Source organism: Pongo pygmaeus, chromosome 8 (assembly GCF_028885625.2).
Source record: "Pongo pygmaeus isolate AG05252 chromosome 8, NHGRI_mPonPyg2-v2.0_pri, whole genome shotgun sequence".
NCBI classification, from domain to species: Eukaryota; Metazoa; Chordata; class Mammalia; order Primates; family Hominidae; genus Pongo; species Pongo pygmaeus.
Window position 1 is genome coordinate 21031344 of NC_072381.2, and position 20600 is coordinate 21051943.

The 20600-nt window shown below is 36.6% G+C and overlaps 1 protein-coding gene and 1 long non-coding RNA gene across 11 annotated transcripts in view; one reads left to right on the top strand and one right to left on the bottom strand.

The window, feature by feature from the left end:
- LOC129044944 (uncharacterized) overlaps positions 1–15546 on the top strand; it is a 70969-nt gene extending 55423 nt beyond the window's left edge. The window contains exons 4-5 of the long non-coding RNA XR_008504861.1: positions 13430–13504; positions 15220–15546. This is a non-coding gene — a long non-coding RNA (uncharacterized LOC129044944). The remainder of the gene's footprint in view (positions 1–13429; positions 13505–15219) is intronic.
- The window catches only part of NEBL (nebulette), a 399766-nt gene that overhangs the window by 120982 nt on the left and 258184 nt on the right, over positions 1–20600 (bottom strand). For 5 of the 10 annotated variants that reach the window (XM_063669620.1, XM_063669623.1, XM_063669619.1 and 2 more), the window contains 2 exons: positions 4127–4199; positions 1703–1774 (listed from right to left, as the gene is read on the bottom strand). The exons of 2 other annotated variants lie outside the window; for them this stretch is intronic. In XM_063669620.1, the coding sequence (XP_063525690.1) occupies positions 1703–1774; positions 4127–4159 (105 nt within the window). In that variant the 5' untranslated portion in view covers positions 4160–4199. Of the gene's footprint in view, positions 1–1702; positions 1775–1869; positions 2057–4126; positions 4200–20600 lie in introns of those variants that run through there. 3 more of the 10 variants (XM_054503211.2, XM_054503212.2, XM_054503210.1) reach the window with 2 other exon arrangements.

Consider the following 20600-nt stretch of genomic DNA (forward strand, 5'->3'; position numbering starts at 1 on the left):
CATTATTACTAATAATAGTAACATAATAAGGCGAATAACAACATTTCATGGAAATCTACAGTGAGAGATAACTTGCAGTGTAAGCCTTTGTGTTCAAATATTACTGCCGCTGCTTAACTGTGTGACCCAGGCAAGCTACTGAACCTCTCTGTGCCTCTATCTCCTCACTTCAAAAAGGAGAAAAAGCATAGCGCCTACCTCGCAAGCTGCAATCCCTGGCACACAGTAGTCACTAAATCTTAACTGTTGCCAATATTGTTATTGTTGCTGTTGTTGTCATTGTCATTTATTATTACTGCAATTTACAGAGACCTTTCACATACAATAGCTAATGACTATTAAGTAATAGCACAAAGAAATACTTAATTTAAAGGATAATTACATCACATGTCAAGTATATGGGAAAGGGTATGATTTCCACCACTATCCTTTGTGCTTGCCTTCTGGTTTGTCAGAAAGAGCCAGTCATATCTAAACTGTGATTGGATGGATGTAAAAGGAAGTGACAGACAGAGTAGTTAATAACAGCTAACATTTATGGAGTACTCACAATGTTCCAGATAGTTTATTCAGCATTTTAGATGCATTACCATTATTTAATCTTATTATAAATGTTACAGCTGAGGGATGGAGCCCAGCCAGGTTCCATAACCTTCCCAAGGTTACTGTGGAGTCAACCCAGGCAGGTTGACTTTGGAGGATGTGCGAGACCACTGCCCTCCTGCCCAGGACCGACTTCCCTTAGAAAACAAAGGTGCAAAACATTCTGATCATTTTGCTTATTATCAACAACAGAAACAACCAGTACTGTGCTCATCTCTCTAAATGAAGACACAGGCACATATTCACTTTACAGGAGTTACCCTTTCTCTAGACCAGCAATCCTCTTAGAACCGTTAATGAGGATCATCTAAATTCTCATCCCTGGTGAGCAATATTTTTCCTTGTACTTCTTGAATTCTAGCTTACATATTTAACATAAAATTATATGTTCAATCATTCAATAATTCTGGGATTCCCTTAAAGTGTAATATCAACCAATCCCAGTTACTAAAAAATGTCACAACAAAAATGGCCCTTGCACTAATATCCTTGCACTAATATCAGGGTTCTTAGCAAGCAGCTCAGTAATCCACAAATCCTGAATTGTAAGTAAATATTATGTGCATATATATATACATATATATGTATATATACATATATATATATACACACACACATATATATACATATATATACACACACACACACATATATATATAAGTGCATTTTCCTGTTCTGGAAGACAAGTCCATTCATTAGATTCTTCAGAAGGCCCCAAACTGTTAAAAAATGACTATTCATTTAGATAGAGGGCCTCCCAAGACAAATTACATCATTATATTCATTCTAAAATCTTTGGGGGTTCTCAAATGGAATAAATACTGCAATTCAATGCCTTATGATTTCATGCCAGAGTGACAGCAAAACTCATAAGGGACAGGATTCTGGATTAAGAATGAGGAGACTTGCTCTAGCAGAAATTCTCTGTATAGGTGACCTTGGGGAAATCACTTAAAATTTCAGGACTTTGTTCCATGATCTGGAAAGTGACTGTTTTAAAAGGTGATTTCAGGGTTTCCCCCACAGCTCTATGCCTCTATAACATAATAATACCACAGGTGCAATGCAAAATAAGACAAAAATTACTCCAGCCACTTACATCGCTAATGAGTTCCGTGCATTTTCTGGCCAATTCCATGCTTAAGTCTTCAATAACAGGCTTATAGAAGACCTATTTGAAAAAAAAGAAAAGAACAGAAAGAACATTTTTCTCATTGTCAATTTAGAGGAACAAACGCTGGTCTGAGTATGTGTTTTCTCACTCACCTGGTCTTCTTCATTTTCTTCTTCCCCTATTTTTTCTTCTTCCGTTTCATCTTTTACATCCTCAAACACAGGGACCCTCATTTTTACCCTTTAAAATATTTATATTTTTAAAATTTACTCATGTGGCGTCCTTTTTTGTACCACAGTGCCCTTGAGATGCTGACGTCTCTAGTGCTCTGGCAGAAATGCCCTTGCCCAAGCCTCAGCCCTATTTAGCCCACACTTCACTCCTTATCTCAGTGGTGTGTGAGTGAACAGAACAGGATCTCAGAGGTCTACCAGGCTGGCCTCACGAGTGGAAATAACGTATTCTTAAGCAAAATTTGATCTTATGAACTTTTAAAGTCAACATTTTTTTCCACTGGTTAAGAAATCCAAAAGAGAAAATTTATCTTTTACTAATTCTATTCATTCATAAAAGAGCATAAAACGGACTTAGAGATTCTGGGAAAACTGCTCAGCTCTAACACTCAAGATAGCACAGTCCAAAGCCTGTTATCTCAAAGATTCCTCGTCTCTGTCTAAACAAAGCTTTCACTGGAATGTCAGACTTCTTTCTGACTTGGGGTAGTGAATCTGGATCATTCAAACTCATTTTGTTAACCTAAATTATATGTTTTATCAGATATACCAGTACTTCTCACATCCTAAAAAATACCCACTTTATATTAGCTGATTAGAGGCTACTTATTTATTATGAAAAGCCCTTTGAACCACTTCAAAGAATCTATTGTGAGTTAATTATGACTGTTAGTCTTATACTGGCGAGTATGGTATTGTATTAATTGTAAACATCATTAAACATGAGAAGTTGCAGTTAACATATGTTGATACATAATTTAACAATTCTAGAAACATCGTTTCAAAAATAATCATCATCACTGAATTCTGCAGTTCTACTCATCATGTCAATTTTTACAAAGTCATTGGTGATTTGCATTATTACTCAATGGGCACCCCACATTCAGAAAAGTTTGGAAAAATAAACCATCACAATATTTATAATGTGGTATATGTCCTTGGTTACGTAAAACTAAGGTTAAAAAAAATTTCTCAAAACAAATATTTTAATGTCAATTCAGGCAATTCCAAGACTCTCTACAACTCATGATTTATTAATCTGGTTATGTAAATCCCAGGGTAAATTAATTTTACCAAGTCATAGCACATTAGCATTGGGCATAAAAAATACCCTACACTGAATAGTAATACTGATGATACAAAATACAAATTTATTAAAAATAATACGTCATTCTAAGTAGCCAAGCATAATTTTTTTCTCTTGATATCATATCTAGTTTTCAATGTACTGTAAAAAAAAAAAAAATGCCTTGGCCTTACCTAAACTGAAAATCCTAACAAGAAAAACATTCTACACAGTCATCATGTATAAATTATTTCTGAAATTGCGTTCCATGAGGCAAAAGTTCCACAAAAGATTCTGGGGGAAAAAAGCAGGTTTCTTAAACAAATGTGTTTGGGAAATCTGTACCCCAATCTCTGTCCCTGCCACTTAGAGATCTACAAGGCATATTGACATACTAGAAGTTCTGAGAAGACCTTCAACCAAAAAACCTGCTTAGGCTTGCTTAACCTCGTGTTCCCCTGAACACAAAACCTATCTATCTCATCAAATCTAATCCAATTTAATCTAATCTACCTACCTACCTATCTATCTACCTATCTTTTTTTTTAATTATACCCACTACCCCAGAAAACTAACACTGCTCTGTGAAATTTTACCTGTTACTTAGGGAAACATTGCTCTATTCTGCTAAAATACTGTGTTCTAGAAGGAGCTGTTGGTCTTGAACTAGTTTTTGATACAGGCTAAATTAATGGTATCACATATCCTGTTCACCAACAAAATACCAAAAAGAAATTGCCTCAAGCATGCTGAACTTGGAAACCACAACTCTAAGACTACAGCCATATCATGCTGGCCCAGTGTAGTGGATTCCACAAGGACATTCCTTGTACATTTTATTTGTTCCATAAAAGGAAAGAATGTGTGTATTCTAATTATTTCCCTCAAGTCCTCTGCTGGCCAGAAGACTATTCTAATATTCTATAGATCTATTACATTATCTTTATTTGGAAATAGGGAGGAGTAATTTCTGTAAACTTGTCTTGCAAATTTCTAGGAGAGCAGGGAGAAAATCTTGCCAAAACTGCCTGAGACACAGCTTTTGGCTCATATTTGAGGAGACAGTACTGGTGTTGCTCAGGGTGACACCTATTCCCCAAGGTGAATTACCTTCATCAGGCTTGCAGTGCAGTTATTTCTCATTTCCCATCACGTAATATGTTCTTAAGGACTCTTCACTGTGCTGCAAGAAAATAAGCTGTTGAGATTTAATGCACAAACTTTTGAAAACAAAAACCAAACACCACGTGCATTATGAACACAAATTTTCCATTTGAGATTCTAGAATCAGAATTTCAAGCCAAAGGGATCCTTAAGGAATCAATACACCTAAAGCCCTCTCTTTCACAGATGACAAAATGAAGGCTATGAAAACTTATCTGTCTCATTTACAAAGCTATTCAATGAAGTACTAGGATCAGAACCTAACTAGAGACCTGTGTTCATTTGTTCAACAAATAAATGTTGTTATGCCAGGCACTGTGCTTGGTGTTAGAGATACAATGGTGAATAAAATATTCTTCATACTAAGATAGAATTGGAAATAAAATACTCATCACTCAAGACTTGCTGGATGAAGTCTTTAATGGATTGTTTGGCAAGCTAGAGACACCGTTACTTTTGATTGAATGCATCTTTTTTCCTTTCACCTATAATATAAAATTCATGCAAAGTTTTCTCTAAAAAAATGTTAAGCCCTGCACTTCATCACAGCAAAGTTTTCTTGTCAATAGCTCTAAAATATGACATGGAGAATATGAAGAAAGTGTTCCTCATGGACAGCTATCATGTTTCAAAATCCCCTATCAACTTTTCCAAAAACCAAGCTTAATGTATTTTAATAGATATTTTCACCTTGGGTTGCTCCAAAAGGGAAAATCTCTGTAGCTGCTCATACCCTTTACTTATTGGGCACTTCTTTTATGTTATTTACTTTTCTACTTTTGTACTCTACCCATGCCTTGATACAGAATGAGACCAAGACACATCACTTATGGCTAGACTCTCAAAGTCCAGGTCTGGCTATGCCATGTCCTCTAGGGCAAATTATTTAACCCCTCACTTCCTCTAATTCTTCAGAGTTAAACAGAAAAACCGAGTTGACAGAAGTTAATAAAAAGAAAGCACCAGCGGGGTGCAGTGGCGCACGCCTGTAATCCCAGCACTTTGGGAGGCTGAGGCAGGCAGATCACAAGGTCAGGAGTTCGAGATCAGCCTGACCAACATGGTCAAACCCCGTCTCTAGTAAAAATACAAAAATTAGCCAGGCGTGGGCTGGGTGTGGTGGCTCACGCCTGTAATCCTAGCACTTTGGGAGGTCAAGGCAGGTGGACTGCTTGACCTCAGGAGTTCGAGACCAGTCTGGGCAACATGGTGAAACCCCATCTCTACTAAAATACAAAAAAAAAAAATAAGAAATTAGCCGGGTGTGATGGCAGTAGATGGGATTACGCCTGGAGTCCCAGCTACTAGGGAGGCTGAGACAGGAGAATCGCTTGAACTTGGGAGGCGTAGGTTGCAGTGAGCCAAGATCGTGCCACTGCACTCCAGCCTGGGTAACAGACTGAGACTCTGCCTCAAAAAAAAAAAAAAAAAAAAAAATTAGCCGGGCGTGGTGGAACACACCTGTAATCTCAGCTACTCTGGAGGCCGAGGCAGGAGAATCACTTGACCCAGGAGGTGGAGGTTGCAGTGAGCCAAGATCACACCACTGCACTCCAGCCTGGGTGACAGAGCGAGACTCCCTCTTAAAAAACATAAAAAGAAAAAGCACCTTAAAAATAGTGGAGCCCCTCACAAACACAAGCTTTTTTTCAACCACCAGTAAAGGTACACAGTGATGGGAAAAACACTTGGCATGAAAAGGTCTTCTCATTCTCTGTGCCATTACTATCCTTTTAAAGTCAAGAAGGGCCTTCTGCAACTAGACAGCTTAAAGATAAGAGCTCACTTGCATATTTATAATTCAGAAGTCTTCTGATCTTTTGATACTTTGATGTTTACGTGTAAGCAAATATATTTCCTTAGCAACTGTCAGGTGGGTAATTCAAGTCTCTGCAGACACAGCCCTGGCCAAGGGAACGTATCTGTGCCGCCATCTTGAGTCGTGCAGTGCACAACTGTCTTTACCTTCCTTGAGGTCACCTATGACAAGACTTTCTTGGTTTTTGACTAATGTTTCATACTTATTTCACTTTTTTCTCCTTTTTTTCATAATGATAGAACATGTACTTTTCCCCAACATGGTGATACATGATTTAAAAATAAAAATTTATAATAAACAATTAAAACAGATCCAGATTCAGTTCTGAGTGGGGGGAAAAAAGTACAGAGATAAACTGTTTTTCTTTTAACTTTAAAAATGAATTCAACATTTCTTATTATAAAATATTCATTCTAAATGGTTAGGTGAAAGAAGAATTTGTTTGCCTGATTTGTTTCCCTGCCATGATGGTTTCTTCACACTCATTTTTTGTTGCCTGGTTTTTGTTTTGATGACTCTCTTCCAGAAGGTTCCTGCTTCTCAGTTGAATCCCTAGTCATTCCAACTTTGCCTCACCTATTTACTCAGTAACTGGTATCTTCCCAAAAGAGAACTTTACTAATGGATGAGGCAAGATAAATCATTTCTTGAAAGAAGAAATGTAAGCACTCTAGGACAATTTGTCTCCTTTATAAAAGAGAAGAGTTTTGCTTAATACTGGTCCAATCAACTTTTACAATTTAGAATTCATGAACATATTTTCTCCTTTTTAATGGCTATTTCATTACTCTTTATTAATCAGAAATCAAAAGAACACAAAGCAACCTAAACATGTGTCACCATGACCAATTATGCTATTAAGATTTAATAAGATGGCCGGGCGCGGTGGTTCACACCTGTAATTCCAGCACTTTGGGAGGCCGAGGCGGGTGGATCACAAGGTCAGGAGATCGAGACCATCCTGGCTAACATGGTGAAACCCCGTCTCTACTAAACAAAATACAAAAAATTAGCTGGGCATGGTGGCGGGCGCCTGTAGTCCCAGCTACTCAGGAGGCTGAGGCAGAAGAATGGCGTGAACCTGGGAGGCAGAGCTTGCAGTAAACCGAGATCGCACCACTGCACTCCAGCCTGGGCGACAGAGAGAGACTCCATCTCAAAAAAAAAAAAAAATTAATAAGGTATATTCCATATTTATATTCCCCTTTTCACAGATGTAGATCCCATTCACAAATGAGAGCTACATAGTTAGATGGATGTTGGAGGAAGTGAAGAACAAGAAACTGGAAATAGTATGGGGCACAACAATTTCCAGTTTGGGTGTGGTGGGGAAGCCCAAATTAAAACGATGTACTCTGCTTCTAGAGGGGGCAGGAAAGTATTCTCAATGTCTACATTAACATAGCGCCCATTGAGCTGAAAGACTTTGGTTTCATTTGCAGCTTAAGACATCAGTTCAGTTTTCATAGCAATTAAGCTAATACCATGATCACTCCTGCAATCTTCACCACCAAGAGGAAGAAGCCTAAGCTCTGTGTGGTCTGTATGTGGCTTATATCCAGAACCAAAGGGTCAGGCAGGATCAAACAGCTTGACTCCCACAGAGTGTCCCTTTCCTAGAGTTTTATGTGAGATGTGTCAGGAATAATTGAGAAAGACTTTGAAATGGGCACAAACAAAACAAATTACTGAGTGTTCCCTTCAGGACTATACTGTTCTTTCATTATATTTGAACTACTTCACGATTCCATAAACTGTTGAAAACCGATAAGAATGAGAATGATTCTTATCCATAGAAATGCAAATTATAGTAGCCCCCAGACCTTATCCATAGAGGATGTGTTCCAAGCCCCCCAATAGAAGCCTGAAAGTGCAGATAGTATCAAACTCTATACATAGTATGTTTTTCCCATACATACATACCTATGATAAAGTTTAATTTATAAGTTAGGATAGTAATGACACGAAAAGACATTTCTCAAAAGAAGATATACAAATGGCTAACATATGAAAAAAGTGCTCAGTATCACTAATCATCAGACAAATGCAAACTAAAACCACAATAAGATACTGCCTTACCCCAGGCAGAATGGCTATTACTAAAAAGTCAAAAAACAATAGATATTTGTGTGGATGTGGTGAAAAGGGAACACTTAAACACTGCTGGTGGGAATGTAAATGAGTACAACCTCTACAGGAGACAATATGAAGGTTTTTTAAAGAACTAAAAGTAGAGCTACCATAGGATTCAGCAATCCCACTACTGGGTATCTACCCAAAAGAAAAGAAGTCCTTATATCAAAAAGACATCTGCATGTATTATGTTTCTCACAGCACAATTCACAGTGGCAAGGATAAGGAACCAAACTCACTGACCATCAACCAATAACTGGATAAAGAAAATGTGGTATGCGTACACCACGGAATACAACTCAGTCATAAAAAGAAGAAAATAATGTATTTTGTAGCAACTGGGATGGAGCCGGAGGCCATTATTCTAAGTGAAGTAACTCAGGAATGAAAAACCAAATACTGCATGTTGTCTGTCACTCATAAGTGGCAGCTAAGCTATGGGTATGCAAAGGCACATAGAGTACTGTAATGGCCATTGGAGACTCAGAAGGGAGAAGGGTAAGGGATTAAAACCTATAGATTGGGAACAACTACACTACTCAAGTGACAAGTGCACTAAAATCTCAGACATCAACACGATAAAATTCATCCATGTAACCAAAAACCACTTGTACCCCAAAAACCACTGAAATAAAAATAAATTTTAAGATGTCACAGTAAGAGATCAACTAGTAATAAAATAGAATAATTATAACAAAATGCTGTAATAAAAGTTATGTGCATGTGTTCTCCTTCTCTCTCAAAGTATCTTCTGCTGTACTGACCTATTTTCAGACCTTAGTAACTGAAACCTCAGAAAGGAAAACCGTAGATGAGGGAGCATTACTGTAGCTGTGTTCTTGGGAAGGCAACTGAGTATTGTCCATGAGACAGACTCTTTTTGCACCTATTTGTAAATGCATCTCAGCATTCCTTACTATGCATTTATATGTGGTTCTTCAGATTCACCTTTGAACCAACTGTAAGGTCTTACTGGTAACCTCATTTATTAATGAGTTAAAAATCTTTGAAATGTGTTTATGTTTTATGAGAGTCATGACTTTACCATTTAAAAAATTCTTTAATGATGCAAGTGATTTGATTATCCTCATTTCTTTAACATTCAGGAAAAATAGAAAGAAAAAAAGGCATTACTGGAGAAAGCCCACCTCTCAATTGTGAAATTTAGCTGTAAAAATTTCTAGCATTTATTGATATCAGCTTTTGGTTTTGTTTTATTTTCAGGTGGGATCTCATTTGACTATTGGCAAATGTCACATGTGTGCTTGTACATATGTACGTTCACACATGCAACACACACACGTAACAAGCAGAGTTAACTCACCACAGCTGCCAGTTCTCACTTGAAAAGCATAAAAGGCTTCAGTAAATGCAATGACTTAATTACTTCTCACATCTGGAAAAACTTGAATACGAGAGTGGATTTATTGAAGAAGCTCTTTGCTTGGCTGTCAACACCGCATCAAGAGCCAGAGAGAGAGCAGGCTTGATCACTCTTGGCAATTCTTTAACCCATTCAGAGATAGACGATCTACCAATTAATTCATAACATGTCCTGTTTATATGATTTATGAATTTTATGAAAACACAGCAATGTAAATAGTTTCCTAGTAATTTATGGAGAAAAGCTGTTTTTGTCACGTTTCCAGGAGGAAAAAATATCATACATTAAAATGGGGGAAATAATGAAGAAGTTTTTACATTCAAGGAAACAAAGGAAAGCGTTTTGGGAGTTGTAGAGCATATTGCGAACAACCATTAGAACTATAACTTACACAAACACATGCAAAACTAGATGATATGGCACTTTTTGGAGAAAGTGTAATATAGTGCTCCTAAAAGGGAATAGGAGATTTATATGAACTCATAGCAAGAAGGTTTAGCAGAAATCAAGTGTATTAGTCCATTTTCACATTGCTATAAAAACATACCCGAGACTGGGTAATTTATAAATAAAAGAGGTTTAATTGACTCACAGTTTTGCATGGCTGGGGAGGCCTCAGGAAACATACAATCATGGCAGAAGGGGAAGCAGGCACTTCTTACATGGTGGCAGGCAAGAGAGCCAGCAAGAGCAGGGAAAACTGCCTTATAAAACCATCAGATCTCATGAGAACTCACTCACTATCACAAGTGCAGCATGCGGGAAACTGCCCCCATGATCCAATCATCTCCTTCCCTCAACACATGGGGATTACAATTAGAGCTAAGATTTGGGTGGGGACACAGAGCCAAACCATGTCACCAATAAATGACCAGATCTCCCCTAGAAAAGGGTACTGAAACTGGAATTAGTCAAAATGATGATCAGGCATCCAAAGAGCATTTGCAAAGACCCAGAGACAAGAGTTGAAAGAACCAAAAGTTCTATGTCACTGGAGCAATACAATAGGACAGAGATGAGGGAAGGAGAGGAGTTGAGGACCCTTCAGCCTCCAGGATGTCGGGGGAGAGCTACATGAAGGAAATGTATAGAAATCACTTACCCTAACACAAAAAGCTGAAGTCAGTTTGAACCATGAACCCTTTGCAGATATAACAATTCCTAGTCAACTAACTGTGGAAGCAGCACTACTACAGCTTCTCTATTCCCTTTATGTGCCTTGAACATTATTTTTCCTTCTTCAGGTTATTGTTAGCCCTTCAGAATACTCTTTGTGTATGTGGACTTTATGAAAATTCTTAGTGAAGGAAGTGTTTCCAGATTCATGAGTCTTTGGAAGAAAAATATTTAAGGGAAATCCATTTGTATTATGTAGACCCTGAAATAAAATTTATGTTAAATGTGTTTATAATATAAATTTCACACTTTTACATTTCTATAATTACAGCTTTATTATTAAAATGCACCTCTTTTTTCTATTCTTTACTAAACAAGTGATGTCAATGTTCCTTCTCAAACCTTAAGCGTCAAGTTACTAACACCTATGTTCACTAAGGATTCCTTCCTCCTGAAATCATGATTTCATCCCACTTTAAGCCAGGGAAAACAATACTACTGATGCTCAAAAGTTTGGAACTTTTAAAACACTAATTTATGAGCCTTATTCCAATTATTTCCATGGAGCTTTTCCATGTTTAACTTAAACTATAAGACAATAGCAAAATAAAATTCTAATTAAAGTAAATAAGTCATTAAAACACCTATGAAGTTAATGATGCTTTAAAATAACTGGTACTCTCTGAAGACTGAGAACTAGTTTAACATATATTGGGGTGATTTCTCTCTGAGGACTTTATCTTCTTTATTATTTGTGTCAGGGTATGTGTTGGGGGTGTGGGTGTGTCTATGTTCATTCATTCATTCACTCCTTTGTTATATGAATGAATGAAGATGGACATGAATGAATTATAACAAATATAATTCAACAAATTTTGTTTGTTACTAAGTTCACAAATGTTTCTTGTGTGCATTTTACAGGCCAGGCACCATGTTAATCTCTCCAGTCAACGAACAAAACCAACAAAAATCCCTAAGTGTCTCTCCTATTGCAATCATACATTCATTTATGAATTATCTATGAGTATCTACTTCATACTATGCACTACAACGAGACATTTTATATTTTTTCCTACTAAGTCTTTAAAATCCTGTGTGTTTTAACTTCACAGTTACAGCACAACTCAATTCCAACTAGCCACATTTTAAGCGTTCAATGGTCAGATGTAGATAGTGCTGACCATGTTGGACAGTATAGCTCTATAGTAATGCTATAAGACTGGAAATAATTAGCTATTTTTCAATTTGATCATATATACCTCAAGCATGTAAAAAACATTTAAAATTAAATTTAAGATAATGATCTCAGGGTCTTAATAAGCAAGCAATAAAATCTACAATCTGATTTTAATTTCCAGACCTGTCTAAATAAGTCTTCAGTGTGGAAATGTATTTTATTAAGGGTTTAAATTTTTATTATAATCAATTAATTTTTAAAATTATGTTTTAATTAAGTTTACCAAAGACGTATTTTCAAAATGCTATCGTTTCATTAATGAAATCATGTAAAGTCCCACTAGTTTTCAGGATATTCACCCTCTAATTTTCTGTCTAATGAATAATTATATGACTGAATAATAAACATTCTATAATTCTCTATCTAAATAGCAAAAAGTCCAAATAGTGAAATATCTTCCATCCATACTCCCATTTTTAACTCAGACAACCGAATTTAAGCAAACCGTTCGTTCATCACGGTGGCTAGATAAGTCCTTTTAAATAATATTGTGAAGTAATGTCACCAGGAAGTATATGAGATTTTTAATAAAGAGGTTGATGTCTCATGAAAAGAACCTAAGCTTTACTGAAACCAGATTTTCCTATTTTAAAAGAATCTTTAATATTTTCAAGTGTTCAACAGAAAAGATCTTCATCAGTGAGGAAAAACACAGTATTTCTGACTTCTGCTCCCAGCGAATTCACCTCTTGCCCTGACAGAGCCAGCACAATTGGTACTTTAAAACTGCTGGAATCTTGAATAATATCCAAATGCAACGAAGTGCTTCGAATCTAAAAATACTGTTATGCAGAATGATATTCAAGGTCTTAAATTTTATTTGTGTTATACCTCATCCAAGCTATGCTGACATTTTTGGGGAAAGAGGAACTCCATATAAAAATGATGGGAGGCAGCCAAGAAGTCTTTGAAGTTCTTGAACTCTCCACTGACCTATACCAGGTACCAAGAAAAGGTACCAAAGGACGATCACTGCATGCCAAGCACTGTGCTGTGAGCTTTACATACAGTATCCCATGTGATCTTCAGACACCCATTTCACAGATGAGGTCACTAGGATTTAGACTGATAACTTGCTCAAGTTCTCACAGTAAGAGATTCATACCTAGGTCTTACTACTTCCATTTGTGTAAAACCTACTAGACCATAGGGCAGTAGAACACTGAATGGATGGATGCTTTTTATTTCTTTCTGGTAGTGATATTACTTTCTCTCACCTCCTTCAATTTCCAACTTCAAAGGAATTGTCATTACGGATGGTTATATAAAGGAAGAGTAGTCCTTGCGGTATGGAGACAATTTGGTCCCTGTGATCAGTGAAAACAAGCCCCCATGGGCGTTAGAAGCAACAGGAAAGGCAGGCAATAATGAAAGCATTATGGGGATCCTTGATCTAGCAGGAACCTAATTTGAGGAACTTTTCGTGCTTTTCATTCATTAAATGGCACATTTATGAGCAGTAGTGAGCTGGCAAATGCTTAACAATCAACTCTCTCAGGGTTTATATTTTTTAATTAAGAAATAAATTTTTAATTAAAAAACAAAATCTCTGCTCTGCAGCATAATCATGGAGTCGGGAAGAGATGAACACAATCTGCTCTGGTAAGCTGATAGGAGCCAGCGCCACACAGCACTGTGAGTAACAACAAAAGCCTATATCTAATGTTAAATGGACCAAGAAATGCCAATCAACCTGAGGCTAATCTTCCACATTTTTAAACGGGCATTTCAAGGTATACAGTTATGCCCTGCTGCTATTCTGTTCCTTACCTGTATGTTGATGAACTCATTCTAAATGGTAAGATTTCAAACTTATTTGTGCCACACTTTTTGCACTGATCACCAGACGCTGAGATCATAAAATTTGTGTTTGTGGCACTCTTTTTTTTAATTTTTAATTTTTTGGGTACACAGTAGGTATATATATTCATGGGGTACATGAAATGTTTTGATTCAGGCATACAATGCGTAATAATCACTTCATGGAGAATGGGGTATCCATCCCCTCAAGCATTTATCCTTTGAGTTACAAACAATCCAACTACACTCTTTGCATTATTTTAAAATATACAATTAAGTTATTATTGACAGTCACCCTGTTGCTATCAAATAGTAGGTTTCGTTCATTCTGGTTTTTTTTTGTGTGCCCTTTAACAGTTCCTACCTCCCCACCACCACCCCCACTACCTTTCCCAGTATCTGCTAACCATCCTTCTACTCTCTATGTCCATGAGCTCAATTGTTTTGATTTTTAGATTCTACAAATAAGTGAGAACATGCAATGTTTGTCTTTCTGGGTGGCACTCTTAATAATTTAGATGCCTCTAAGATATTGTACACACAAATGAAGCAAATGAAATGGAAAATACTTTTAAGAGGCAGATTTTCTTGCACCCAAATAGAGCCTGCCTTTTCTACATAGCTGTCTTCACACCGAAAAGGATTAAAACTTAAAATTTTCTTTAAGTAGGATCTAATACATAAAAATTTAGAATATAGTAAATGCTAATTGAAAATAGTATTATAGTAGTGACTTTTATACTATACAGTCTCTGATTCGCAAAAAGCTAATGAAGGTAATTTACAGAATAACTCAACAATTCTCTCAATTGGGCTAGAATATTAGGAGAAATTCACCACTAAATATTGGAACAATAATATATATAAAAGAAATACAGAATTGTCAGAGGAAACAATTTATGTAACGGCTTTAAGTCTTAAAATAAGGAACCTAGTACAGCCCTGATCCAAAGCACATACAGTGATATTTCTGCAGGAAAAAAAGAGTGTTTTATAGAATTATAATACTTGTCTAGTATCAAAGCTTAATTAAAATAGTGAACAAATATGTCCTTTGTATTTCACTGTGTGTCAGCAAAAATATCCCCTTTTCAGCAAACTTTACACTTAGGTAAAAATTTTGACATAGAAAAGATCCTCAGGGTAGGACTGTACTTTAAAAAGTTGAATTTTGGGGGCAGTTTGTCATGGAAAGTCTTAAAGCAGCTTCTCTGTGCTTTTCAGATGGATCGATTTAGAAGAAATGAATTGAGGACATACTTTTTTTAAATTATCTATATAGTTAAGCAAAACTGTCATTTTCAGCTCAAGGTTCATACAAAAGCAGTATTTCTTTTATATATGTTATCATGGCTCTGACAATTCTTTACAGTATTTATCTGCCATGATTTGACAAAGATTATAACTAACTCATGAGCTATTTAATCATGTAGCTTCCACTTAAGTTCCTTATGTTATACTCAAAAGCTAAAACACATGCATCAGATGTCGTGAGGCTGTAGTCCACAGTGACTGATGGCAGAACTGTATGCTGTTTTTTGGCCTGGCAGAAACACTACAACTGACCAGACAAGGATGACTAAGGACAGAAGAGATTTGAAGGCAGCTAAACCCTCACTGCATGAACCATGGTCAGAGAGATACTGTTTGAAAAGGAGCAAGCATTGGAAGCGCCACATTTGGGGTGGGCAGTGGAAAGCATGCCACACAGAAGGAGTCCTAAGACCTACCTTCAAAATCCTTATATTGTAAAAAATTAGACCGATCTTCCTAGTTCTAAGATTGTATGATTACCAAATTTATCTACCTATCTACTAATCAGCAGGGTACAAGGAATTCAAAGACGAAAAGCTCTTCTATTAACAAATTCTTTTGTCAAATCACTTTTTTTGTTTGGTGTTTTTTGTTGTTTTGGCCAAAGGCGGACAGAAGTAACCTATGCTAAAGAGTAGGCACTGGCCAGGCATGGTGGTTCATGCCTGTAATCCCAGCACTTTGGGAGGTCAGAGTGGGAGGATGGCTTGAGCCCAGGAGTTCAAGACCAGCCTGGGCAACACAGCAAGACCCTGTCTCTAAAACAGAAAAACTAACTGGCTGTGGTGTTGTGAGCTTGTAGTTCCAGCTACTCGGAAGGCTGAGGCGGGAGGACTGCTTGAGCCTGGGAGGTGGAGGCTGCAGTGAGCTGTAATTGTGCCACTGCACTCCAGCCTGGGCAACAAAACAAGATCCTTTCTCAAAAAATAAAAACAAAATATAAAGAGTAAGCAAAGAGTAAGCACTGCAGTAAGTCCTTTACACATCTTATCTCATAAAACACTCATAAACTCTCTGGAAAGTAAATTCTATCAGGATCCCCAAACTGAAGTTCAAAGGTAGCATGAACAAACTTAGAATAAGATCTTCTATGTTGATGTATATACCTGTTGTGAGCATTCAACACTGTGAAATGTACATATCCGTTGTGCGCATTCAACACTGTGAAAATGGCTGAAACCCACATTTTAAAACTCTCTTTGTATTATGATTACATTTCAGCAACTAACCAGGTATGCTTGAATGGCCAATAAAATATAGGACATTTATGAAACCTATTCCTACATATATCAAAATATTTTTAACTGTTATAAAACCATAGTCTTCAAACAACTACAAGGACATTCTCATAGTCTAGTTTTAAAACTAGAGCATTTAACTCAAGTACATATAAATAAGAAAGTATAAGTGGATTTTATATGTACATAAAATAGGAACGTATTCCCAAGGCATGGGAAATCATCAGTGATGTAGCTGTCCTCAGTGTATTCATGACTATGTGTTCCAAAATCGATATAAACATAATCAGTGGGAAATTAAATTCTGATAGAGCCAAGAGTATGACTTTGAAAAGCTTTTAAGCATTTATCTCCACAATGATCTCATGAGGAGTTCAAGTTTGCTTTTCAAGCAACAACACCGTCAAAGGCTCTAAAAAGCAGATATTTATCATAGCATTCAATCTGTTGCAAAAATTTCTTGGCAGTTTGACTCAATATAAGAAAAATAAGTTTTCGTGTCATCGCAAATGGGGAAATAAATTATTATCTTAAACACCACCTTTTATCTCCCAATTTAATTAACATTCTCCCTCTTAAGGTTATAATAACTTTTCTTATTCTTCACCCTAACACTATTTTAGTTTTTCTGCAAATATGAATGTAAATGTAAAAACATGAAAATTACCTTTAAAAATAAACTAGATAACCAACACAACTTTTTTTTATATTGCTTCTGTTTTATAGTTTCAGTTGTATTACCATGTCTCAGAGGAATGCCCACAGATGTGGCTTGCAAGAAGAGCAAGTCAATGGCATTGCTATGTTTGAAATGAAAATGCATTAGCTGGGTGTGGTGGTGTGTGCCTGTAGTCCTAACTACTCCAGGAGGCCGAAGTGGGAGGATCACTTGAGCCTAGGAGTTGAGGCTGCAATGTGCTACGATCGTGCCACTGCACTCCAGCCTGAGTGACTGAATGAGACCCTGTCTCTAAAAACAAACAAACAAAAACACCTTACAATATCTCAACACAAGCTTTCTTTTCTCATTCTTCACATGTTATCTGTTGCTCTGTTTACATTTTTAATATCTCTCAAATCTTTATCAACCACTTTCATGAATCCAGTATAAGTCTTTATCCCTTGCCGGCCTCTAGGTCATTTTGCAGAGGTCTTCTGATATCTTGTTCCTCTCATTTCAGCATTTCCTACTTACGTTGCACCTAGATTACTCTTTCTATATTGGATTTGTATGTCACTCCCCTGGTTAAAACGTTGTGACTTGAGATTTCTGATTGAATTATATACGCAGCTGTTGGCTTGACATTTGAAGCTATCTCCATTCTGCCTTTCCTTCAATCTTTACTCCTTCACTTTCCCTATGCCATGCTGAACTTGTTCCTCATGGGGGCCATAGTATCGCAATTCTTTTTTTTTTTTTTTAGACAGAGTCTCTCTCTTTCACCCAGGCTTTAAGTTTTTTTTGGTAGACACAGGGTCTCACTATGTTGACCAGTCTGGTTTCAAGCTCCTGGCCTCAAATGACCCTCCTGTCTCAGCCTCCCAAAGTACTCATATTACAGGCATGAGCCACCATGCCCTGCTGTAAATTGTTTTGAACAGAGGGTGAAACAGGCTTAGGGAGGAGCATACTGAGTCTGAAATAGAACATCCAGGTGGAGGATCAGCCATCAGTGAGAGCTGCACAAAGGTTATGATTAGAGAGCATTGACTCAGCTTAGAGAAGGGAGTCAGAGTTCAGAGAGCCACAGGCAATTCCTAGAGTAAGTGAAGAGAACAATTTTGAAAGGCACCTGCTGAAGAAAAGCAATTATTCATTCCTAAAATGCACTGCCGATCCTTCACATTGAACATCAGAAAAGGTACACTCCTGAAACAAGGTCTCCTGTGGGACAAAGAAAAACTCTATTCTGTTTCTTAATAATTCTCAAAAACCAGACCACTTTAATGGAATGCTTCATTAAAAGTATTTATTAAGAGATCATTATGTGAATTAGGAACTTGGAATATAAAAATATTTATTATGTGCATTAAGAGGCTTTAAACATCTTTGATATATTGTCTGGTTATAAAAATGAAAAAATGTTCAGTTTACTGGAAATAACAAAAAAGTACAAAAACCAAGTGTACGAAATATCGTATCAGGAATTGTTAAATTTTATCAGCTGTTTTTCCAGCATCAGATGGCATATTTGACTTTTTGATCAATATCAACAGCATATTAATTTTATTATATTAATAGATTTCCCAGTATTGAATCACCCTGCATTCTTGGGTTAAATACTATTTGCCTGTGGTAGGTTGTTGAATGAATATGATTTTATAGTATTTGTTTATACGATCATATATATGAGACAATGAATATTTATGCTCATGTAATGGAGCCATTTATGTTCAAAAACTGGAGTTTTCTTTTTCAGGCTGTTAGCCTTTTTTGTGCTCAATACCAATATACATATTTTGGAAATGGTCATTCTTGAAAATAGGATAGACTCATCAATAGAGCTACAGCAGACATGTCAATAAATTCACCAGTCCAAACTACACTCAGGTTCAACCTCCTCTGCACAGACTATGAATCAATCACATACCCTGATTATCCACCCACAGCTCATCAGACCAAAAGCAGACACTGCACTTGAGGAGAGGAAACACATTGGTCATTTGGTGACCAATGAGAATGTGTTTTGCGAGTTTGAACTAAGAGATATTTAGCTGTGGATAATTAGATGTCAGTAAGTGCTGGAGCTAAATGCTGGGTAAACTCGGGTGGGTCGCTATTATTCAACTATATACAGGCTAAGAAAACCTGTATTTGGAGAAAAGCAGAGAAAAAGAGCCATAGAAACCTTAAAAGATACAGTGAATAAGATTTGCTTTTTAATGACTTCACAGTTTACATGAAGTCCAGCCCTACTTATTGCAAAGGTTTTCTATGAGATTACCCTCTATGCTTCCTATAAATCCCTTTTCCCTTTAGTCATTCCTTGGAAGCAAACATTCGTAATACAATATTCATCAGGGACAGGAACCTTTCATAAAGCAAATTGTTTAATGATATTGTTCAATGCTTTCCTTGGTTATTGCTTTGTTCAGGTTTTCTAATTCCTCAAGTCTATTTTGGTAGTTTATATATTTCTTTTAAAACTCCATTTATACTTTCCAGGTTTGTTAACATAATGTCTTCTTGTGGGTTTTGAATTTAATGATAACCTAAGTCAGATTCTGAGCTAGCGGTAACTGCATATCCAGACAGAAATTGATGAGAGAGTAAAAACAATAGAAATGGGAATTTTAAATAATTGAGACAATTTTAATACCAAATTTACTATACATTGTGGGTAGTGGTTCTCAAGATGTATTTTTCATAAATTTTCTGGGGTTGTTTTGTTTGTTTTTTGAGGCGGAGTCTCACTCTGTCACCCAGGCCAGAATGCAGTGGCACAATCTTGGCTCATGCAATTCTCCTGCCTCTGCCTCCCAAGTGGCTGGGATTACAGGCATGCGCCACCACACCTGGCTAATTTTTTTTTTTTTTTTTTTTTTTTTGTATTTTTAGTAGAGATGGGGTTTCACTATATTGGCCAGGCTGGTCTCAAACTCCTGACCTCAGGTGATCCACCCACCTCAGCCTCCCAGACTGCTGGGATTACAGACGTAAGCCACCATGACTGGTTTTTATATTTTTTCTCAGTAAAAGTTATTTATCATAGTACAGACCAAGGATGCAATGAATGAAAATAAATGAACCCATCACTGCAATAACACCTCACCAACAAATACTTGTTAGACATTTATATATGCAATGAACCAGGCTTTGAAATTTTTAAACTTTTGAATTGGATCTGCAAGCTAACCAAACATTTATATCCAGGTAGTCAACGAACATTCTATTTAAAACAAAATTGTTAAAATGCATTACCAAATGTTGTCATAACCTTATCACTTAGTTATATAGGACAGTAAGACATAATAGACTGTCTTTCTCTGATAAACCCTTATTAACTAAGTCAGCCCTAATTTCAGAAATAATCTTTTATTTCCTAGATGAGAAGTAAAACACAATGAATCATGAGGTGATTAATCAGTCATCTAGTTTAACTAGATGTTTGATGGGTGCAGACTGCTAAATGTGAGAATTTTAGAACTACAGGCAAGAACCATGGGTTATGGAGTTGCCAACACCTTAATCTATACAATTCTGAAAAACAACTATACCTGAGAAACTGCAAAGTGGGGAAGGAGGGAAACAGAAGCAAACTATCACTTAAAAATTAAATAATTAAAAATATAAAAATAGCTAGAGTTCTATTATGAAATATTTCTTAGATAGCTCTGAAGAAGAAGAAAATGACTTAATTTTTTGTTTTCTTTTGTTT